Source organism: Cygnus olor, chromosome 17 (assembly GCF_009769625.2).
Source record: "Cygnus olor isolate bCygOlo1 chromosome 17, bCygOlo1.pri.v2, whole genome shotgun sequence".
NCBI classification, from domain to species: domain Eukaryota; kingdom Metazoa; phylum Chordata; class Aves; order Anseriformes; family Anatidae; genus Cygnus; species Cygnus olor.
In genome coordinates this window covers 5,281,437-5,304,270 of record NC_049185.1, presented here as the reverse complement: position 1 = coordinate 5,304,270, position 22,834 = coordinate 5,281,437, and the positions used below count along the sequence as shown (strand labels likewise).

Below are 22,834 nucleotides of genomic sequence, written 5' to 3'. Positions count from 1 at the left end.
TGAGGATGGAGACTTTTTTTAAGCTATTGCTACGGTCTAAAACAGACATTTATAGCATTTGTTTCTTAATTTGGTTAAAACATACCTGGAAATGGATGCAAAACATACTATAAATGTCCCTCAGGTTTACAATACTTCCCTTAGTGCAGTTTTCAGAACTGTCATTGTGGTTTTCCTTCAAACAAGACATAACAAGTTGTTATACTGAGAGGTCGATGTGGGGTGGGCATCCTACCATAATGCAACATTTCACTTGGGAAATAAATATTGAAAACTGGAAGTTGGTCATGTTCCTGCAGCACATCAGGTTAATAACTTGATATCAACATAGATGGGTTTCTTTTCTGTTGATGGGCAAACGGTCATAAGCTGGCATAGATCTTAATAAATAAATGCAATGTTATTCCCAAATCCTTGGAAAGGTGCACCAAATTGGGAATAAATTATCATTAATGTTTGGGTGCTTTATCAGCTGTCAGGGGCACAGTGATTTCAAAATTCAATTCAGAAAATGCATGTTATGAACAATTCAGGGATTCATACCTTTTAGAAATAGACAAGTATGTTGTGAAATCAAAAATACGGAAGCCTGATCCTTTCATTTTTTGAACAAATGGCATACAAAATGAAGTCATAATCAGACTTTACTTGAAATGAAGTGGTAATAGCAGCTGAAACATTTGTTGTAGAAGTACAGTGTAAAAGGTCAAAGCAGTCCTAAGGAAACATGAAGAATAAGAGTGTTGAATTCAAGAACGTTTTGAAGATGGCTTCTTTGAATAGCACGAGTTCTCTGTTTCTCAACAAAGTTGTTCACTAGTTTCTTTCATTGGTGGCAAAATTGTCTTTTTTATAACAGGCACTGGGTGGCTATCGATTTGATTGCTAAATAAATGTTATTGTGATTGCCTGAAACCATTTCCTTTTCAATTAGAAAAGTAGTAAGTTAGAGTTCTTGTCCTACTGCTGAGCTCATTTGATCGTGTGGTAGTGTCCTACCTGGCTGATTAGACTTTCAGCTTCAGTGAGAACTTTTTACCCCATAAACTTTTGTTGTTTTGAGTTAATGCAATTTTTTTTCTTCCTGGAATCAAGGATACTGTGGTGTTGGCTGTTCCTGTTCTTCCAAATTTGTTAACTAAAGCACGCCTCTTGTATGTGTGCAACAACTGCTCTACCTAGTTCATTTTATACAAAGGAAATGGTGTTATTGTTTGTAGACCCTTTTTACAGGCAAAATTTGATCATAAAAGGCATGAAATATACTAGAGAGAAATTGTAGCTAAAATTGATGTGCTAGTATAACTTATTTATATAGCAGTATTCTAAGTGAAAAGAATTTTATATAATTCCATGTTGATAAGATATATCTCCAAAAGAGGCTATTACCATGCATCCTCTCTGTTTCTCACCTGCGAGTTCTTTGAGAATGTTTCATATAGACAGCACCTCTATTTGAGAAGGGCTATAGGAAGCAGTGCAGTTCCTGTCCTTTGAGTCTTCTGTGTTGACAGCAGGCTCAATATTGAGGCAGCAGCATGCCATGGCAGCCACGAGGGCAAACCTCATTTTTGGGTGCGTTAAACGCAGCGTAACCAGCTGTCAAAAAAGTTGATTCTCCCACTATATTTAGTGCTGGTGTGGTCTTACCTTATATATTGTATGCAGTTCTCAATCCCGCAATATAAAAAGCATCCAGAGGAGGGCAGTGAAGCTGGTAAAAATGACTGGAAAGTATGCCCTGTGAGGAGAGGCTGAGGACACTTGGGTTGTCTAGTCTGAAGAAAAGGAGTCTTGAGAGTCAACCTCATTGCTCAAGCAGAGCCAGTCTCTTCTACCTGGTAGCCAATGACAGGACACATGGGAATAACAAATTTCTTACTGTGAGGAGGGTAGTCAAACACTGGCACAGGCTTCCTAATGAGGTGGTTGATGCCCCGTGCCTGTCGGTATTCAAGAGACATTTGGATAATGTTCCCATTAGTATGCTTTAACTTTTTGCTAGCCCTAAAGTGGTCAGACGGTTGGACTCAATCTTTTTAGGTCCCTTCCACTTGAATGATAACATGAATCTTTGAGGAAGTACGACTGCTAATAAATAAGCAAAGGCAATTTTTATATGAGTATAGTTTCTTTGTATAGATTCCTGTTGGGTAGTGACAGGGCATTAATTTTCTTTTTTCAATTATTCTTAAATTACTTTCCCTTAATTCTCTTTAACCCTCTGAAGTCACCTGGCTCATTCTTTAAATGCAGGACTGCTTAAAGGAAGAGTGGGGGACTGAAAGGAGTTGAGCTGTTTATAACTTTGATAGGATTTCTCAAACTAGAGTGAACTTGGTGATAAACAACTGATTGTATTACGTAGGTGTGCCTTCTCTTCCGTTTTTTCAAGTTCTCACCCTTTTCTAGGAGTGTTCCTGAGTGACAGTTTGGGCAAGCATGTAACTTCTGGATTACTGAATAAAAATGTTTGCAGATATATACTTCTTGTTACTTTGGTAAAGAAACAAAGCAGTGGTTATGATGTCTCCCTAACCTAGTTTAAGGAACAACCTTAATGAATGGTACTTTTGAGGGAGCTGAACCTGTGTACAGGTTAAGCTGAAGGATGGAATCCTGTAGATGCTGTAAGATGGCATGGAATAAGGTGAGTCACATCTGGGCAACTTACTAAATACATGGAGTTCTGTGCAGTGCAGCCAAATAAATGCTATCCTTCAGACCAACAGAGTTTAGGCCATGTCTCTACAACAGGGATTGCATTAATAGATGACGTATGAGATAACAATGACTTTAAAATATCTAGCATTCATAATGAAAAAGAAACTGGACCTTTGTTCTCAGTGTGATGGCTCATTCTTCCCACCCTAAAAAAAAGTCACATTCACTCAATAGCATAGGAAAGCTTTTATAAAAATAAAATTTACATTGATTATTCCACACAACCACAATTGTTTAAAAACTCAGCTGACTTTAGTATTAAAAAATACTTTTAAGAAGATCTGATAATTCAAACATTTTACTCTTTGAATATCCCAGGATGGTTATCCTTAGAATATTTATTTTACAAGTATAAGCTGAGAGAAGGAAATTAGTGTTCATGTGGTTTCCATCCTTCATAGAAGAAAGTCATTATTACAGCATAAAGAAAATAGCCCAACAGGATAATGAATGTGCAACCCACTGGCCCAATGTAAAACCAGGATGCGATGAAGTACATCATTAGCAAGGAAATGAGAGTCCTGTAGCTAGCCAGAAATCTCAGACTGATTCTTGGTCCCCAGTTCTGGTTTGTTCTGTCCTTCAGCACAGGACTATACCTGATTTTCTGTATGATGTGGGGGTTGGTAAGATGATAGCGACAAAATCTGCCAACAAAATCTTCCCTGGAGCAAAGCACATCCATCTGATCAGCAAACTGAGGTAAGAAAAGTTTAAACATTAGTATTCTACTGCAACTAACATTATAAAGTAAGTCTAACTTATTTTTACAATTTTCTTTTATAGAATGGGGATAGGAGTACTATAAGAGATTTTAAAAAAGTATTTCAAATACACTAAAGCAGTTCTTTATAAGTGTGGAATTCCATCCTATATCACACCGATAGGAAGAAAAAGATTGCTTTTTCTTTTTTAGAAATATTCTGAACAATATTCCCCTTGCTCATCAAGCATAAGGAATACATTTAAAATACTCTGTGTAGGAAAAAGCAGAATTAGAGGTAGAGAAGCAGGCGTAATGCTACTAGGAAATATTTATACACCTATCTGTTATTAGTATATGCCATTATACACCCACAATAATGGAGTGCAAGAATAAACCAAATGTCATATATGCACGTGCAATAAAGAACAGGAATTTGCAATGAAAAATATGAAAAGTCAGTACTGTACTTACCCTTTCATTAAGCGCTGAGGATAAACGGAATAAGAGGCGGACAAGAGTGGCATTTTCATAGCTCCGGATGGGCTGAAGCTCAGTATCTCCTTGATACTGTACCTCAAATCTACGTAAGCCGTTTATCATCTAGGAACAGGAAAATAAACCCTGTATCTTGTAGCTCCCCCTTGAAATGCCTTTATACTGGCGCCTCTCTTAGCCCCAGAAAAAATGCATTTCTCTTGCTGTAGAAGGTAACATGTTTTCTCAAAAACAATCTAGGGTAGCAATACGGAAACTTTCTTCTCTTACCTGGTACCTGCCAAGGGGTGTAAGAATGAGGCCATCCTCACTTTCAATGCAGTCTGGAAGCTGCTTTTTTCCATTCTCATCTTGAGCTGTCCCACACTTCATCATCATCTGGGTCAGTTGGGCTTCATTCAGCTACTCAAGAATAACACACTTCTAAAGCATATGTTTGATCTACTTTCTTCTATTTCATGTACCTTCACAAACTCCTTAACAGTGGAAACTTTTGACAGCCAGCACAAGAAAGCCTTAACATCACCTCCATTAGAAATAAAGAGGAAAAAATCTCCGCATTTGTGTTTATCAAATCCCAGAGAGGTGTTTTGATATCTCCTTACTCCTGGAGAACTGTAAAACAGCTGTCTTCTCCTCAGTCAGTTCTGTATGAGTGAGCATGGCAAACGATCTGTTCTAAGTTTAACTGAAGAAAGAGGCAACATCTAGTTCATCCATTCATCTATAGCTACAACTGTATGTTGTATTTTTGTAGTTCTTTACATTGAGAAGCTAGTGGACTTCTTAGAGTTTGAGCCATGCATTGCCTGTCTATAAACGTGAGAGTAGGCATAATGTAAGACTCAACTTTGGTATAAACTACTGTAGAGTCTAATAAAGTGTGCTTAATATTTAGAAGTTCAGAGCATCTAGTTCCATTTATATTGAAATGGGTTTTGAAGTATTTGGATGAAGTAAATGTTTAAAACAAAAGTTTTCTAGTTGGATCACTGGATGGCTTTGTGACCTCACAAAGTGCAAGAGAGAAATAGAAGTACATTTGAGGAATCCTGATTCTTATTCATGCTGCCACATTGGAAGTTATTAGAAAGATGTTACATACCTTAAAGATTTGGCATAAGTATTCCAGTGCTTTCTCTAAATATTCATCTGTTTTTTTGATGCTGTCTTGCCCAATTTCATCAAGGTCATTGCCTGTGTAGGAACCATTCATCTCAGATGGTGTGAATTTAAACCATGAAAAGAAGGAGTGGCTAGCACTTGTCTCTGCAGAATGGTCTGATATAGATTTTGCTGTCTGCTGTGCCTGACAAATTAACTGAGCCAGTTTTAACACCTAAAACAAACAAAAAGTAATTTAATGAGGCATAAAGGACAACTAAGCATCAGTAGGGGGATAAAGCTGCCTTCGCACTTGGCAGAGAGCGCAAATCCAGCAAACTTGCTCTTTAAGCTCACATGGAATTGTGCTAGGACCATTTGTTGCATTTCCCATTGCTGTTTAAGTATTTAAGAAACAAGAACTCTGCTTATTTTTTTAGCTGCTTTTTTTCTAATGCTAGTTTCATCTGAATGGCTGATGGATACTGATCAATACACTGAATCAGAAGTTCACAGTAAACATATCTGAAATAAAGTACTAGCAATATATTACTCTAAGGTAGTAAGCACTTAAATTAACTTCTTATTTGGCAAAGAGCAAATAGGTTTTTACAGCTGTGCTGGATCAAGACCTCTCAGATTCCAGAAGTCACCATCAGCGATCTTTTAACTATATGGTACTGCAGAATGGAGTTTTCTATTCCTACCTTATCATATGGATGATCAGCATTAGGAGAAAACACCTGTCAAAATAGAAAGACTTTAAGGAATTTGCTTACCAGATTCCTAACTTCTGTGCCAAACATCTGTTTATACTGGAAGTCCTGTCCTTCCAGGCTGTAAACATGACTCTTCACCTTAAATGAGGCATCTGTAATAGTTGGAGGCCATGACGAGAAGAAGCTTCCAGAGAGTGTGGGGGTCATAAAAAGTCGGTGTTGACGATGAGGCATAACAAGTTCTGGCTCCAGGAATAATTGTTCTCCTAGAGTTTGAAGAGAGTAGTGAAGATGGTTATGTAATATTCTAGCTTTTGCCTGGGGAAATCGTAGCTGCCAAGCATCTGAAGGCTGTTTGGCAACTTGCTTTTAGGTAGATAGGTCGTTTTTCCATTTTAATCCTCTCCACACAGAGCGGAAAATATTTTGTATTTTAAATCAGAGTGCATTTGAATGCAGACCACATAGCATTTTAAGCCTGTAATTGGTTTCTGACAAGGGCATTGGGGAATCATGACACTTAAGACTTTGATACTTGTCAAACCTTGACTCTCCCGAACTTGCTAGTTATCCTGAAGTGCATCCATGACTAGCTGACTGCTCTTTCGTTAAATATAGACACATTTAGAAGTATAAAAAATTCTAATCCTGAGCTGAATAACCAAGTAAAGCCATTGTAAGAAATGCCAACTTTACTGTAAACACCCAATAGCGTGTTCTTCATTCTTCAAAGAAAAATTGTTGAATGAAATTTAAGTGATGGTGACCACAAGTGAACTGTAGACATATTAAACCAAAAAAGTGAAGACATGCAAATATTTGAATAGCTAAATGGCATGTAAAATGGGACAGTAAATCTATTCAATTCTTCTGAGATAAGGTGTAGCTATTGAGGACAGCATGAGATATCAAAATATCCATTTACCTTTCAGAATCATTTCAGCTAGGTTGGGCTGAGCAAAGACCTTGGCTACTCGGAACACCATGAGCGCATTTTTTGGACTGACCAAGTCTGTTCGAAGAGCTCTGTTCAGAAATCCTACAAACAGCTTAGTGTACATAAGTAGGTTTTCCTGAATGAAGGCAGCCCTAAAAAAGTGAGTACAGGATTTGTGAGTACAGTTATGTAAACAGTCATGATTTATTTTGTCTTCTGGGAAGCGATTAAGGGAATGTTTTTATACTATCTCTGGAAAGATCGCCTATTTGCACTGAGACAAAAGAATACTCCCAAAACAAAAGCTTGTATTGTGAGACATCATCTCTTTTCCTGTACAGGAAGCTAATTCAGGTTGGTGGCTGCTTCCTGAAATCCTGCTGTTATACTCAGGATCTGCATAACGTGAGGCTTGTTTCAGATTACCCACAGCTGCTTTCCTACTTACCATTTCTCAGACACACTGCGAGGTAAGAGCTCTGCAGTTTGAGGTGGCTTTTCAGGAGCATACCTCCAAGGCTGCAAGTAACTTAACCACATCTCAAGAACCTAAGCAAAAATCACAGAAAAACATGTGAGTAGTGATAGTTCTTGAAAAGGAAGATGGAAAGGTATTTTTTGGTTAGCTACTGTAAGTCCCAGTCTGTTGTTTTTTTTTCCTGCTTTCAGGAAGTAGTGTTTACAAGATCTTGCTACATTAATACTGTATTACTTCTGTTTATGACATACTGTATTAGGTAAGACCTCTAATTAGGTTAGAACCTCTAAGAATGTATCTGCTTTAAGAGTAACACCTGCTTCTTTTCAATCAAAAAATGTTCTCAGTGTCAGAAAAATAAGCCAATGCCATGTAGTAACTCTCACCAAAATGTATTTGTCATCTTATGTCTAACTGGTACACTTTCCCTAACATTAAATGCGCATGTGTTATAAACTATTTCACTGCTTTAGAAAGAAAAGATTTGAAGACCAACAGAAAGCTGCTAAGCAGCAAAAATAAGTACTAGTTTTGTTGATTATATGCTCAGGAAGATACGCAGATACATACTGCTCTGAAAGAGGCATCCAGGGGCCAGTGGCCAAAGCAATGTTGCAGAAAGATATAAAGTTTCTGCTGGACAAACCGAGGAATCACAACCCTGCAAAAAGATTCAAATATTGTCAAATCAGCAGCAAATCTTAAAAACAACTACCCAGTCTCCTTCCACAAATGCAAATAAACAAAGGACTGACCCAAACTTGTTCTTTCTTAACTGAAGCTATTTCTGGCCATTGAATTTCAGTTCAACTGCATCTGTAAAATTCTCCCATTAACCTTAACCAGAATCCTCTGGTAGGATTTTTTTTTTTTTTTTACTTGTACCAAAATAGTTCAACAGCAAGACACCTGTATTCTGAAGCTGACCTCCCATCTAATGGATGTGAGAAACGTTGTTTGTTAGTTGTCACATACTCTGAATAATATACTTCTGTACTTCAACATCTCACTGAAAGCAGTTTGTCAGGCAGAAGATCTATATGTTCCACAGATAGGCTGCTCATGTACTTACCTTTTAAACTCCTCCAGTGGGCTGGCTGTGTGGGAGTGGGCTGAAGGGGAGAGAGGCTCTGGTTTCAAGCTGTTGCTGAAAGCATGCAAATGCTTTACGAGAAGTCTTACCACTAGCACATGCTCTTCAGTGGGTTTAAATGATTCCTAGATTCGAAGCAAAAGACAGGAAGATAGTATTATATGCTAATTCTCCAGGAGATAATTCAGGAAAATTAAATTTTCAGATCAAAAATTCAAACACAAGAAATACTCTCTCTTGCAGGCTCTTCGGTGTAGTTTGGTGCCAGGTTACTTTAGACAGACTTGCTCCCTAGGACAAACTGCATCAATCTTCTGCGATCGGTGGTTCACTAAGAAACAAATAAGTATTTTTGATGTGATTGTAAGAAGTATCTACAGTATCTTTGGGCATTGAATTTCGAGCCAGCATTCTCTATGGGTGAGCATAACAGAACAGAATGCATAGATTTCAACTTAGCCCGTCTGAAAAAAGGATTCAGCTGTTCATTATGGTTATAAGTTCACTGCTGCAAACAGCACAACAAATTCTTTGTTATGCTCTTGGCTGACTTTCCTAAGAGCTCTCCTTCCTATGCTATTACTCATCTGTCTTATAAGAAAGGATAATCATAGAAGAGTTACAGTAAGAATATGAACTGCTTCAAGTCCTGCATGATTCTGCTACTTCTAGCATTGTTATAGGTAGAAGTAGCCCAGGCGGAAATAGCACAAAGAGTGATGGTGAGCCACATGATATTGCTAACATGACTGAGTGTATGATATAGCAGCAAGATGAATGAGGTTTAAAAAAAAAAAAAAAGGAACTAGTTCTTCTGGGTGGGTGCTCAACCCTAGAGCTCGTCTGCTGCACTGCCTAGGGACAAAGCACTAACTCCTTTGCTACTGTAATCTGCTTTAGGAGTAGTGAACTAACCTCAATCCGCTACTGAAGGTGGTTTGTAAGATACCATTTGTATTCTAAATCTCACAGCTCTCATTTATACAAAGTCAAGAGGAGTGTAGATGAAACTAAAGTTACAGCTGCAAGTATAATGGATGATGCTGGAAGAGTGTATTAGACAGTCGCTGCAAGGTATTTCCAGGATGCCACAATGAAGCTATGCTGAGGTAAGATTTTGAATATGACTGTAGGGGACTGGCAGGTGTTTTATACTAAAAGCCTCTGCTTCTTGAATTCAGCAGTAATTTCACTGCTATGGTTCTATATACACATGTATATATAAACTATATTGTATATGGGTCCATGTCCTTTTTGTCTGCAATGCTTGAGGCAAAGCAGATGTCTTTCTACATTCCTCATCAGGTCAGACTTTTTTCTGAAGGTTTTACTACGCTGTAAAGCTCACTCCAGGAAAAGATTCAAGGCATGATGACAGACCTCTTAATATGGTAGATCTGAGTCTTCTCTAAGGGAGCAGATAACATGTTACCGGTTCTAATGCAGGTCTTGTAGGTACCAGCTCCCGGTTAAGTAAGCATATTTTCTGGTCCTACTGAGCTTAGATAAAGATCTCTAAAAGTAATTAGATTTTAGTACCCTGCTATAGGCCTTGAACGGGTGTCACTTTCTAAAAATTCTAGACTCCCCTTGAAGGTGCCTTTGGAACTTGCAAAACCACCATTTCAATGCATGGTTTCAGATCACACTAGTAGTTTCTCTACATACGAGTTCTTACTTCCTCCTAGTCAGAATCAGCAACATGACGAATGTTACTGTTTTAAAAGTATTGTTCCTCACAACTGTTTTTGTTGTCAAACCTTAGCTTACAGGATGTATATATGCTTTTCTTAACACGTTAGTTAGATAAATATAATAGTTAAAAAAAAAGACTTAAAGCCAAGTATTAGTTCCTGTTTTCCTTTTTAAGTAGTACCTTGAGATTTCATAGTACTTAATACAAAAATAAAGGATTTAACAGCAGGAAAATTCATTATAGTGCTAAAGAGCTTTATAGTATAGTAAGAGCTTTATACTGTATACGATTAGCCCTCCCCTTTCCCAAAATGAAAACCCAATGAATAAAGAGCTGGAGTAAGGAAAGAGGAATCAACAATCTGTTCCAACAGGAATGTTTTTACATGCACATTTCCTGAACAATCTGCAAGTGTACCATGTGTATCATTTTGCAAATGCTACTACAAATTTGGCACTATCCAATGGTATTTCACTGGCCAAATAAACTAGACGTTACCTACCTTCATTTTAGCTAACAGCCATGCAAATTCTGAACTTCTCTTCCACACAAAATTTGCTTAAATGATTGGCTTGTGAAGGGCAGAAATATGTCAGCAGTGAGGGCAGCTCAGGCATCAAAAGATGTTAGCATAGCTGATAACAAACCTCCTTCTACAATGCATTACAAGAATGCATCTCTAAAAACTGAGTTTCCAATTAGTCCTAATAATATGCTAGACTTTAACTGTTTTCTCCATGACCTTTGGTAGTACCCCTCGCTACCTGCTTTCACTAAAAATTTAGTAAATCTCAATGTGGTGTACTCAAGTTGTAAAACCACATTTTATCTGTATAGCAGCTTTTTCTGCTAGCACCAATACACTTTGCAGATTATAAGACGGAACAAGATTTTTAAAAAGGAAACAAAATGAAAAGATGATAATACTTGGTATGCGTGGAGGGCCTGGTAGCTGGATTGGGCAGGACTACCGTGGTGTTTACTGGAGATACTGAGTCGGTAGTGGAGAACCTCCAGCTGAGACAACAGAAACAAAAAAGGAAGGGGGGAGGGAAAAAAGGAGAGAAGAGAGCAAGAGAAAAAAAAAGTGAGAATGAGCCCAAGGAAGAAGGGTGGGGGGAAAAAAATGAGCATCACAACTACAGTCACAGACAACATATCACAGTAACAACTGCAGCCACAGTATCCTCTTCTTTTTGGTGTTCATTAGCGTGATTTCACAATGTTTCATACCGTTTATCAACTTGCAAATGCAAGTGGGAGCAGGGGTCAAAGAACTTGCAGCTGTGGGCTGTATTTTTGCACAAAGAGCCTCAGAGCAAATAGTGGTAGGGGATATGGAGCTTTTGCCAAAAAAACTACGGACAGACGTACATCAGGTCTGGAGGAACAACTGATCCAAACTGAGTTTGAAAGCTTTGTCATCAGTGGAGAAGCAGGGTTTGTATACTGGGAAGAAACTGAAATTAACGTTTTCTTCTTCCCAAAGATCAAGAAGAGGAAAAGGTTGGCTTTTTATAATCACTGTGAGCCTGTCCAGTAAGCTTCCAGTTCAGAGAAATTGTCAGTCCTCTGCTTCTACTTCTAGGCTATCTGTGAGGGCTGCAGGTCTCGCAAATTTCCTTAGGAGAAATTGCTTCTACTGTTAGGGAAACATGAGGGGTCTAAAAAGATAAATGGCAAACCCAACATACAGTGCGTTGTATGCTGATGCAAAGGCATCTAGCTTTTAACGCTGAAATCCCTGCAAGCCTCTGCCAGACCCCTTCTTGGTACGGTAAAGAGTATTTTTTGGTCAATGTGATGGTGAACAGGATACTGTAGCGACAGTGACACGCATGTATGAAATTATGAAAAAAACATAAAACAAAATGTACACTACACAGATCCCAATGACTACTGTTAGGCAGCTAAACTAACTCTCCAGATCACACCTCTGCTATCATTGATCAGCCCCTATTCAATTTCTTCTGGTGCCAGTTTGGTATCTTTTGGTTTTATACTTTTCTAGGAGTGGTAGAATTGTTACTGTAAGCTCCTTGACAGTTCAAACACATCATTCACTGCATAATCAACAGCAGGAACCTGTTGTCTAATAGGTGTTCCACATGCAGTGCTGGGGTCTGTGGCACTTGGCATTGGAAGGTCAGGAAGCATTACATAAAGTGTCAATCTCTTTTTAAGAGTTCAGTGTGATTACAGCAGAATGGAATAGGAAAAGAGATGCTGCACGCTTGGGCTCTGGAACATCTGAGGAGAAAGTGAATAGAGAATGTAAAAGAACAGGGAAACAGTTGAATTAATGGAGAAAGCAGTGAAACTCAGCATAACAAATAGTGACAGCCTACGTTCCCACCAGACACAGAAAGAATTCAAAGCAGGAAAGTAGAAAAGAAAGTGTATCTTCTCAAGAGGGATTCTTTACTATTCATTCCCTCCCTTCTACTTATGAAGAGACGTCTGTGATGAGGTGACAAGTTTAAGAAGAACCTATCATTCCTTGAGGCACTTCATGGGAAGAAGTTGGATATCTGGGATTTGACTTGGCCCATCAATGCAAACAAGTCTGGCTGCTGGACAAAGAAAGAACAAGTTCTGTGGAACCCCACACCACCCTCCAATACAGGTGTGTAACCATTTCAAGTCACTAATAGTGAAACAGGTCCCAGATCCAGGGATCAGTAGTCACTAATTGCCCCTCCCAACCACACAGAAGGCTAAGTGGCATCAAGTGAGTCTGCATAATTATTAATCATTTTAAGAACAAGGTTTAGGGTGTTCTTGGATTTCCACTCGAACCCTTTAACCCTTATGTTAAAACAAAACTTGTATTTCTGTGTGTTTTCCTTCCTCATTTGAGGAACTATGGAAACAAGCTATTATCCTGAAACCAACGTACAAAACTTTTAAGTAGCACTGACTTATGAACATTCCAACTGGAAACTTTCCTCAGTCCTGCAAGAGGGGTCCTTTGTCCATTTTTGGATGTCATGGGGAATTACAGTCCCTTATTCAGGTGTTTAAAGCCCTAAAGAGTGAAGACCCTGCTTTTTTTTTTGTTTATTTTTTTTAAATTAATGTCCACAATTGCTTCCCGTAAGGGATGAAAGTAAAATATCATGTAGTTGTGGCCTCCACTTGTGGTTTAACACACCTCGCAGAGGAGCACAAAGTGATGATTTTTAGAAAACTTTAAGCTCCTCCAAGTCCCTACTCCACCATCAGAGTTGCTGTCTAAATTGTTGCTTCCTAATAAAGAGAACATCTGAAATACAGAGGGTGAACAGAGGAGAGAAGTTTAAAGCAATCATCATTTCTGGCTTAAGCACAGCGCTTGATGCACAGAGACTAGACAGACAGACAGACAAAAGGTACTTCAAGCAAAGCCTTCCCATCACCAGTGCATAGCCATGCTGCTGGGGGTCTCAAGTGGAGACTTTGCAACATTAATAAGAGTTTGCAGTTTGACCTTAACTTTAAAAATAAAAGACACAACCCATTGCACTTCAGCTCTTCTCCAGCAAAACATGTGTTTGTTATTTTATTGCCTGGTGAAGTGGAAGATTAGAATTTCTCAGTTGATCAACCTGCATGTTTCACACAGGAGTAAATCCTGTGTAGCTTTTACATTTTTCCCCTTCTATAAAAGTTCCACTACACCTCAAGAGGAAATTCTGAGGATCAAAATTTTCTCCTTCAAATTCCTGTTGCATTTATAGTGCCTAATGTTAGCCTCCCCAGCACTTAGTTTTCACATACAATAGCTTTACTGGACAGGCCATGACAAACTGCTTAAAACGGTGCACTATAAGAGCAAAAACTTGCAAGATGTTCTGAACTCTGTAACTACAGAGCTGCTTCTGACACCATTTTATGGTGAAAAGCCTGTTTTGGAATACAAAATAACAAAAACCGTTTATTCACTTATTACTAAACTGTCATTCAGTTTTATTTCCCTTTTGCATTTAGCTTTATGCTATAAAATGGTTACAGATTTTAGAAATAACTCGTGTATTTCAGGAACATTGAAGTGCTATTACTGCTGGACATCAATTTTGAATTAATTTAGTAGCTTTGATGCCCCAGTGGGATTTAATATGGTATTATAGTGGGATATTTCCACTAGTGCTTTGATTGTTGTGACCATCCCACAAACTCATCTTTAAAGAAAAACAAAAAACGAAAAACCAACAACACAAGTTCTGCAATGAAGGCAAGTCTGGATGACACACTTACTCACAACATTTTCCGTAACTGGAGACTAGCAGTTTTGACACACTGACACAGATGCTTTGACAAGTTCTTTCTTTCCTTTGAACAATATACCAAAAAAAACAACACCTCTCCATAGAACAGGAGATTTTACCCCAAGATAAGAAGTCAACCACCAGGTGATGTTCATGAATAAAGTACAAGCTGTTACCTTGACATGAGGGGACTGCATTTTCTGATACATTTCCAGTGAATAATGATGAAGCCACATTTCAACAAATATCTGCAAAAGAAATATTTTCTGAGCTAAGGGAAAAAAGAAATAATCCAGGTCACGTCAGTTACAAACAACATAAAGAAAACCACAGTATCTAATTTGAAAACTAAGCTGTATTTGTAAATAGACAGGCACCTATTCAGAGATGTCTCAGGTTATCATCATATCGAAGCAAATATCGAGGCACACTTTAGAGGTGCTAACACATCAGTAATTCAGTTCAGCAAAACAGTAGGAACTTGTTTGAGAACAATTGTTAAGTCCAGATTCTCCTTTCCACCCCTGATGGTGAACAGAAGCAACTTTTCTGCTTTTGCCCTTTGCTTAGAGCATAGAATTGATGTAAGATTTTTTTAAAAAAAATGTTTGCGTAATTTTTTCCAGATAATTTTCTAAACAGTAGAGACTGATTGTTGGGTATTCAGTCTAACAAAAAGATATGAAGTGCCTTTCTATATTACAACTTAACAGTTTAACAGTACTACTTTGTTTCACTAACAGAAAATAACAGCTGCACTGCTCAGTTCTACATACAAGCTAAAGCAAAACAGAATAACTCTGTTTTAAAAAGAAGACATCCCTCAGCAACAATAAATGTGTTTTTTCCTCCTGCCCTAAATCCAACTTACTTGAAGCAGTGTTTCTGATCTCCAGATCTCCTGGGAAGCAGGGTCAGCATTGACAGAAGGCTGATGGGCAATGTGCCGTTTCAGCAAGCTGGTGTGGTGCATGCCATAGGAAGTGAAAGGCACTGCTGGAGACCTTTAATGACAAATTAATAGAAGTACTGAAGTCATTAAGCCTCAGTACAGGGAGATGTATCATTGCTTTTGATCACTGGTTTGTAAACTGGGAAAGAATTGTTAAGAAGTAAAACTGCGTAGTTGATAATACAGCATCTTGCAGAATTTCAAAATGTAATTATTAGTCATTTTAATTTAAAAAACAAAGCACATCATTATTTATACTGCATTGAACCAGCTTGACCCAGACCTTATGTTATGTTCAGTAACACTTTTTTTTTTTTTTACTTTCTGCAATTGTATGTTTTTTCCCTTTTCCTTTCGTATTCATGAAATGTATTCAAAATGCAATTATAAAAGATATTACTACTCTATATTTTTTTTGTTAGTATAAAACTGCCAACATTGATAATACCCCAAACGTAGTGATCTCATTATATGATTTTATAATTAATATGTCCCAGCTTTTTATATTGGGAAGTTATAGATACAACTGGAATCGATCAGCTGATTTTTTGTTGCTTGCACATACCTTTTCTGTTCCAATGACAGATACATTTCAGACTTTCAAATGAAACCTCTATGTTAAAATAGAGTGAATATATCACAGAATCATAGAATGGCTTGGGCTGGAAGGGACCTTAAAGACCATCTAGTTCCTATCCCCTTGCCATAGACAGGGATGCCACCCATGAGATCAGGCTGCCTAGGGTCTCACCCGGCCTTGGTCTTGAACACTTCCAGAGATGGGATATCCATAACCTCTCTGGGTAACCTGATCCTGTGCCTCACTGCCCTCTGAGTGACGAATTTCCTCCTAACCTCTAATCTAAATCTCCCCTCTTTCAGTTTAAAACCATTCCCCCTTGTCCTATCATTATCTGCCCGAGCAAAAAATTTGCTCTCCATCTTTTTTTTTTTTATAAGCCCCCTTTAAGTATTGAAAAGCTGCAAGGAGGTCTCCCTGGAACAAATATATAATTTATATATATTTTTATTTCTGTAATTCTGTAATAAATACATAGTGATGATAGAGTAGAGGTGTTCTCTTCCTGTTAGAAATTTAGTTCCAACAAGCCATATTTTAAAAGGAGTACTCCCCAATTCTGCCTCTGGCACTGTAGTCATTACCTGGGAGTCGGGGAAGGGATGGCTCCACCAGGATTTGAAGAAGGTGGAGGAAGGACACTTCCTTCTGTGGGTAGAAAACACTTCAGGTACGTGTCCACCAAGATGAAGTAAGCACTGTTGGAAGGGCTGATATGATGGGCGATGGGTGAGTTCTGAAACAGACACACAGGTTATGCTTGGAGTTATGTGCTGTTCCTAGCAGTGACTTAAAGTAAGCATCTGCTACACAGCCTTATCCATTTAGCTTAAATAAGCAGAAGCCCAACAAAGACACTATGGAGCAAAGTTAAAGCAACTAGTTGTATAGGAACTGTTGCTGTGAATGTAATGAAGTATGAGAAGAGTGCATTGCAAGTGGCTCAGCTAACAGGAAAAGGAACCAAATAACCAAACACCACAGCACACTGCTGTGATTTTGACTGTATAAATGGTGTTAGTGGAGGAAGGGGCAGGAAACCCATTGGGAGGCCACTGCATGCTCCCTGTTTGTATGTTGGACAACTGCTTGTTGGACAGACTGCTTGCTTGTGCATTTAAGTATTTTGTCTATCACCCAATCTTACATCATCTCCTTGAGAACTGAACCAAAGCAGTAACAACAATAGTTCTATCTGTACTTTTAGAATTTAATTTAGCTGGACAGCATCTCAGAAGGCTCTTAAAGCATTGCGAAGACAGGCTTAGGCTATTTTAAGGGAAAAATTGTGACAGGTACTTACCTTCTGTGTAATTAAACTAATTGCAAAATAAAACATGTAATATTCAAATGGATCTGGAAGAATAGAGTCAAGGATTAGATAAAAAACAGGTACAGCTGTTAGATAGCTGGAGATGCTGTCTGGATGTTAAGTTTATTTTGTCAGGGGTAAATTGATTTGTTAGGGACTTAACAGCAAATTCAGCTTTGACTTCTTGTTTTCCAACTGACTTCAACATACTAGTAAATTAAGTTTTCTCTATGCGGCAAGATGTGTTTGCATTAGTCTTCGTAGCATGTTTGACTAACTGAAACCAGTGCACTGCAGCTAGCTGGCTTCTAACAAGCATGCAAGCTACAAATTTAATGTGCCTTTTAGCTTTTTCTATGCTATTACATAAAGTAAGAGTAGTTACAAAAATGAAAATTGTGAAATACAGGCCCTAGTAAAGTCACTGGACTTTTGTTTTTGACTTGAATTAGGCCAGAATTTCCCTAAAGGTTTATACGAAGAGGACAAATTTATTTTTCATTGGCTTCTAAACATGTCTGACTTGTCCAAACTTTTCAGCACGACAGCAATTTACCATAGACATATACTAAACACATAACAATTACTTTGTAATATCCCAATTTTAGACAATTAAAAGGAATTAAACATCCAACTGCTGAAAGGATACTAAGAGCCAAATTCAAACCTAAGCCACCAGATGAAGGAAACTGGACTTTATTGTGGTATAGAGAGCATTCTGGTAGGACTTGCTCTTGTATTGAAGCCTTCACAGGACCCTGAAAGACAGAGTAATAAAGTATCAGCCAGGCTAGTCAGCATACTCACAGTATATGTTTTCAGATTGTGAAGCTCTGCTGCATTCCAGGAGCATGTCAATATTCAGCTCAGTGGGATTTTACTGCATTGCAGTATTTCCTTGTGCAAATCCATGCTCTTTAGATAACTACCAAATTTTTCACAGAAAACAAGTATTTCAATGCAAGATAAAAAGTCTTCACAAAGACTCTCTTCCAGTTGTAGTGGGAGCAGCGGGAGACTGGTGTCTGTGTGACAGCTTTGTTAGGGTAACTAAACTGTGGACTGGCAATTGCTGAATACTTAACTGATGTTTCCTTTTCTTAAAGGCTGTAGAAATATCTAGATCAATTTCTAGATAACAGATAAGTGGTTAAAATAGAAGAAATACAGTGAAACAACTCTGTAGATAAACATTTTTGTATAGTTGTTAAGTGTTGTATTTCATATCCAGGACAGTAGTTGGCCTTCAAACACATGGGCTAAAGTGCTGCCAGAGAACTCACTGTTCCCTGTTGAGCTTGGAAAACTATTTTCAATTCCACAACTCTGGTACACCACTTTCTCTGGGGACAGGATTAGAATCACAATGCACCTTTCCTGTCTGAACAGCACAAATATCTAGCTGCAGACAGCCATCATCTCCTACAGTTTATGGTTGGGAATTCTCCTCCCCAGGCAACCATTTAAGGAGACAGGTATGCTCTAAAACTGGAGTACTAAGGCTATAAACGTGGCCTATATTAAACACTGTGTATAAAGCGTGTGCAATGTTCCATCCAAGAGCTGCAAAACGAACTGCATTCTCTTCTTACAATTTTTTCAGTTACTCACTGGAAGATATGAGACTGGGAAATCATATCTGTACTCTTCTGCTTGGAGTTTGTATACCAGCTTCATCATTGGACCACTGCAAACAAGCATTGGAAAGAAAATCCACAGTAAGTACCCTCTTCTGTCTCACTATTGTAATTATGTTTGCAGTAACGGAGAAAAGTTAAGTGCTGGTTATTCATTCACCAGACCTTTTTCTGTACTGAAATGCATGAGTTTACCTGGGGTCCAGGAAATCCAAAGCCACAGAATATTCAGTAGGATTTGTTCTTCCTTGCAAACAGCGAAGATTCCAGCCTACGATAATGCCATCCAGGCTACCAAAAATGCTCTCCACCAACCATGGGAAGATGCTGTGTAGTTCCTTTAGGGAAACAGACACCAATAGTTAATGTGTATGCTTCCTTACTTGAACAATCTCTCTTGTAGGTTCCAGAGTGCACACAGATAGTCTGCCAGGCGTTAACAGGACATTAGTTAACAGGATCAGTTATTACTGTTTCTAGATTATCACTATCTGGGCAGAGCTTCCATTCAAAGTAATTTATTATGTTACAGCAATTACAGGAATTCTGTCTTGACTCCTGATCTAACTCAGGATGCCACAATATTGATCAGTATCACATGCAATTATTTGTTATATCGTAAACATTAGTTCCCCCCATAACGAAGGCTGAAAGCTATAAAAGTGCAGTCGGCTGAAACAACCTTTTAGTGACTGGAAAAGTTGGTTTTTGTTTTTAATTCTCGGAAATACCGGATTCCCACTGTTTCGCCAGAGGGCCTCAAAGCTGTCGGCAAGAGGAGCAGGAGCAAGGCCGGTGGCACACCGCCGGCGGGGGTGCGGGCAGGCGGTGGCCGCTCACCTTGGCAGGGAACTCCTCGATCACCGTCTCCAGATCGTGGCACCTCTGCGCGAAGGGCTTGTTCACACAGTCCGCCTTCAGCGTGGCCTGTCGGAAATCACACGGGGAATCAGGGCACGGTGCCGCAAGGGACAACGCTTCCCGAGCCCGTGCCACCCGGTATCCCTGAGGTAACACCGCCGATAAACGTTTAATCAGCGGTGCCGACCACACGTGGCTGGCCCCTCAACCGCAACCCCGGCCCCGACCCACCAGCAGGAAGCTGGGCTGCTGCAGGTGCGGGCCAGCCATGGTGCGGTTCGGTGCGGTCCGGTGCCGTGCCTCCCTCCCGCTCCCTCCCGCCTCTCCTCAGCGTCACCGCTCCCGGGCGGCGCACGGCGGTGACGCCATCTTTGTCACGCCTCCCCTACCGGGGCGGGGGGACTGCAGGTTGCCATGGCGATGGGCCGGAGGCTTCCATACCTAAAATGGCGGCTGCGCTGAGGGAGGGGGGGGAGCTATTGTGTTCCTTGCGTTGGCCTGAGGGGAAAGAGGTGCTAAGATGTAACCGTGGCCCCAGGCTAACTGCAGTCAGACGTTAATTACTTGGAGTCTGGGGCTCGTTGGACTCCAAGCTGAGTCCAGCGTTTGCTCAGATACTGGTATTTGTAGGGAGTCTTGTGAGCAAGGTGCGTGCGGCCTGGACAAAGCAGAGAGACCTCGCTGATCAGATGTGTGTGTCTCCCCAGTGTTCAAAAGGACAGCTTTCCTCCAAACTGGGGGCAATTTAAAAACAGAGTGTATTAGAGGAAGAATATGAGAACACTGTGACAGAAAACTTGGAGTTCTTAAATAAAACGGACTATATTAAGTGGCCTGAAAGCTACACCAGAAAAGGAGGTAGCTATGCTGTGAAACCCCAACAGAAATGAGAGCAGCACCCATCAGTTGAGCTGTGGGAAGCAGTAATTGCACCTTTCAAGTTAAGAGAGTTGCTGAGGGAAGCTGGAGTCACCAGGAAAGGATAGATGGTGAGACATATGGAAAATCATTTTTCAGAGTATACTGAGAGAAAAAAGAAATCTTTCTGCTGGTAATATCCCACTGTTAGGTAGACAAGGTGAAGCTAAAATTGCTATAAGTTCAGAAGAGAGTTTGGTACCTGTTTATAATTCATGTTTAAAAGGAAGCAAGATGATATCTTTAATTGCAAAGCACAAGTAATTTGTGTGCCAGAAAACTGGATGGATAGAGAAACGCTCTACTGTTCGTTTTCCAAAAGAAATGGGAATTTCAGGGAAATTCCAGAAAACCAGAGGAATACTCATGTTTAGCCAGTATTTAGAGAGGAAATTCCAGCCAAATGTCTAAAAAATAATGATGAATTGTCTGAAATACCGAAGTCAGCTATATAATTAACATCAGTAAGCACGATTACAGAAAATAATCCTGCTCAGAGAAGTTTGCTTTGTTTGTGATAAGATTGACAAGTTTTGTCAAAAAAAGATCAGTGCGGGTAAAATGCAGATTTGCATGATTGTTTTGACTGTATTTTTTGCGAGATGCAGGAATAGTTGAGTGAAATGTTTGGTTTTAGGTTGTGTAGGAGGTCAAACAAGATGACATGCCCTTACGCTCCATCATTTTCATTAAAATTGAAAAAAAAAAGTGTAAAAATTGTGTTAGGGAGAAGAATAGAGGAATTCCTTTTATAATATCAGCTCTCACCCAGCCTTTATTCATCAAGTTCAATAGGGTTATTCACAAGTGAGAAATGATTCAATGTTTACATAAATGCTTACAGGATCAAAATTAAAAATGGTATGTTATTGCTTGGTGTTGGCATGTGCTCCCAGTCCCACCTGCTTTTCCCAAACTGGGTCTGGAAACTGCTTTTTGATCTTAAATGAAGGTAAAAGAAGCAAAGGCAGGAGCTCCAGTGGTAGTAGAGCAATCTGGTTCCTTCACTACAGAAAAGACAGCAGCTTTTCTGACAGCTCCACATGGAATTCTGCCAGGGAATTTACTTGCTTATTCCTTTCCTTCTTTATATTATGTAAGTTTTATTTTTATTTTTTAAAAAAGTTCAATATTTTGCATGTAGTGAGTTAGTAACATGAATGACAGAAGACTTTGACCAGTGCAGAAGTGTGGTTAAAAAGAGCTGTTTGAGCTGTGTTTACTGTGATGTGTATGCACATTTGAAATGCGTGGCCTGGATGGGATACTGGCTGCGCTTTAAAAGAGTATTTGCGGATGAAAACTGTTGATAATGGTGAATGAACGCTTTTCTTTGAAAGGTCCCTCCTCCAGGTGGGGATAAAGAGCTATTTTAGCTCTGGAAAAAGCTATTGTGGCTTAATGGCAAAGCTGCTGCAATGTATTTAGCAATAAAAGTGATGGCTATGATTGCCAGAAGTTAAGGAAACAGTAGGCCTGATGTCTTTTCAGTGCGTGATAGAATTAGAGAAGGAAAACAACCAGAAATAACTGATTGCGTGAATAAGTGGAAATAGAACACTGGAGGTGCTTTGTAGGAATAGCTCAGTAACACCCCTGCAATTAAGTTAATAAAATAGCTGCAAGGGAGAAATTTATCTGATGATTTTGATAACTATGGGAACTGCTGAGGAGGACCATGGAACAATGGCCTATTAATATTTACAGGTCTGTTCTTGAGCCTACTGAAATCAACAGTATAGGCCTGTTATCACTCTTAGAGCATTTTTAAATGTTCATCTGAGGACTGTGTACGTGTATTTTCACATTCTGTAGAAGGAGAGACTGATGTCCAGAAAAGTTATGCCGCCTGCTGATATGCCATTTATCTACTTTTCCTTATCCCTTTTCTCCCAAATTATAGCTGTCTTTAAGCCACAGCAACAAGAAGGACTTTTTTATATTATTGGTATGTTTTTCCTGAGAGGAATATTCCTGAGATAGCCAGAGGTTGAGCTGTTTTCTGAAAGCATGAATTCCATTCATTGGTGCTTGCTCAGTGTTTTTTTTATCGGTCACTGTGCTAAAGTTTTCTATTAGGCAAGGAAGCTGAAGTGTCTAGCTTCAGCCATACTAATGCTTCACCTAGGTAGCTTCCAAGGTAAGACATTTTGTCACCTTGGTGTAATCACAACAGCATTCCAGTTTGAATCAAACTCAACAGAGGTAATTCAGTTCGTACAATTGCGATAAAAATGAATGACTCAGTAGTGCACTTTAAAATGAAGCAGAGTTTGTAGCGAAAGATGCGTTTTTTTTATGAAGTCACTGGATATCAGTGTGAGAAACAGATGAACTTTTGGGCACCCTTGCTTCTCTTGAAGTCTGACTTGGAT

General features: G+C 39.2%; 1 protein-coding gene across 3 annotated transcripts; it reads right to left on the bottom strand.

Moving 5' to 3' along the window:
- Positions 1-2,891: 2,891 nt before the first annotated feature.
- SMPD4 (sphingomyelin phosphodiesterase 4) lies at positions 2,892-19,938 on the bottom strand. Of its 3 annotated transcripts, none has more exons than XM_040577689.1 (19): positions 19,773-19,938; positions 19,521-19,607; positions 18,876-19,018; positions 18,655-18,730; positions 17,711-17,801; positions 17,035-17,087; positions 16,316-16,467; positions 15,071-15,203; positions 14,376-14,447; positions 10,880-10,969; positions 8,236-8,381; positions 7,734-7,824; positions 7,134-7,234; positions 6,674-6,837; positions 5,809-6,014; positions 5,031-5,264; positions 4,196-4,327; positions 3,902-4,030; positions 2,892-3,421 (listed from the first exon to the last, which is right to left on the bottom strand). In XM_040577689.1, the coding sequence occupies exons 1-19, from the start codon at positions 19,809-19,811 to the stop codon at positions 3,095-3,097; spliced, it is 2,466 nt and encodes an 821-aa protein (XP_040433623.1). In that variant the 5' UTR covers positions 19,812-19,938; the 3' UTR covers positions 2,892-3,094. The 3 variants fall into 3 exon arrangements, with proteins under 3 accessions (XP_040433623.1, XP_040433622.1, XP_040433624.1); XM_040577688.1 differs by having other exon boundaries at positions 17,693-17,801; positions 19,773-19,937; XM_040577690.1 differs by lacking the exon at positions 10,880-10,969 and having other exon boundaries at positions 17,693-17,801; positions 19,773-19,937.
- Between the last annotated feature and the right edge of the window lie 2,896 nt (positions 19,939-22,834).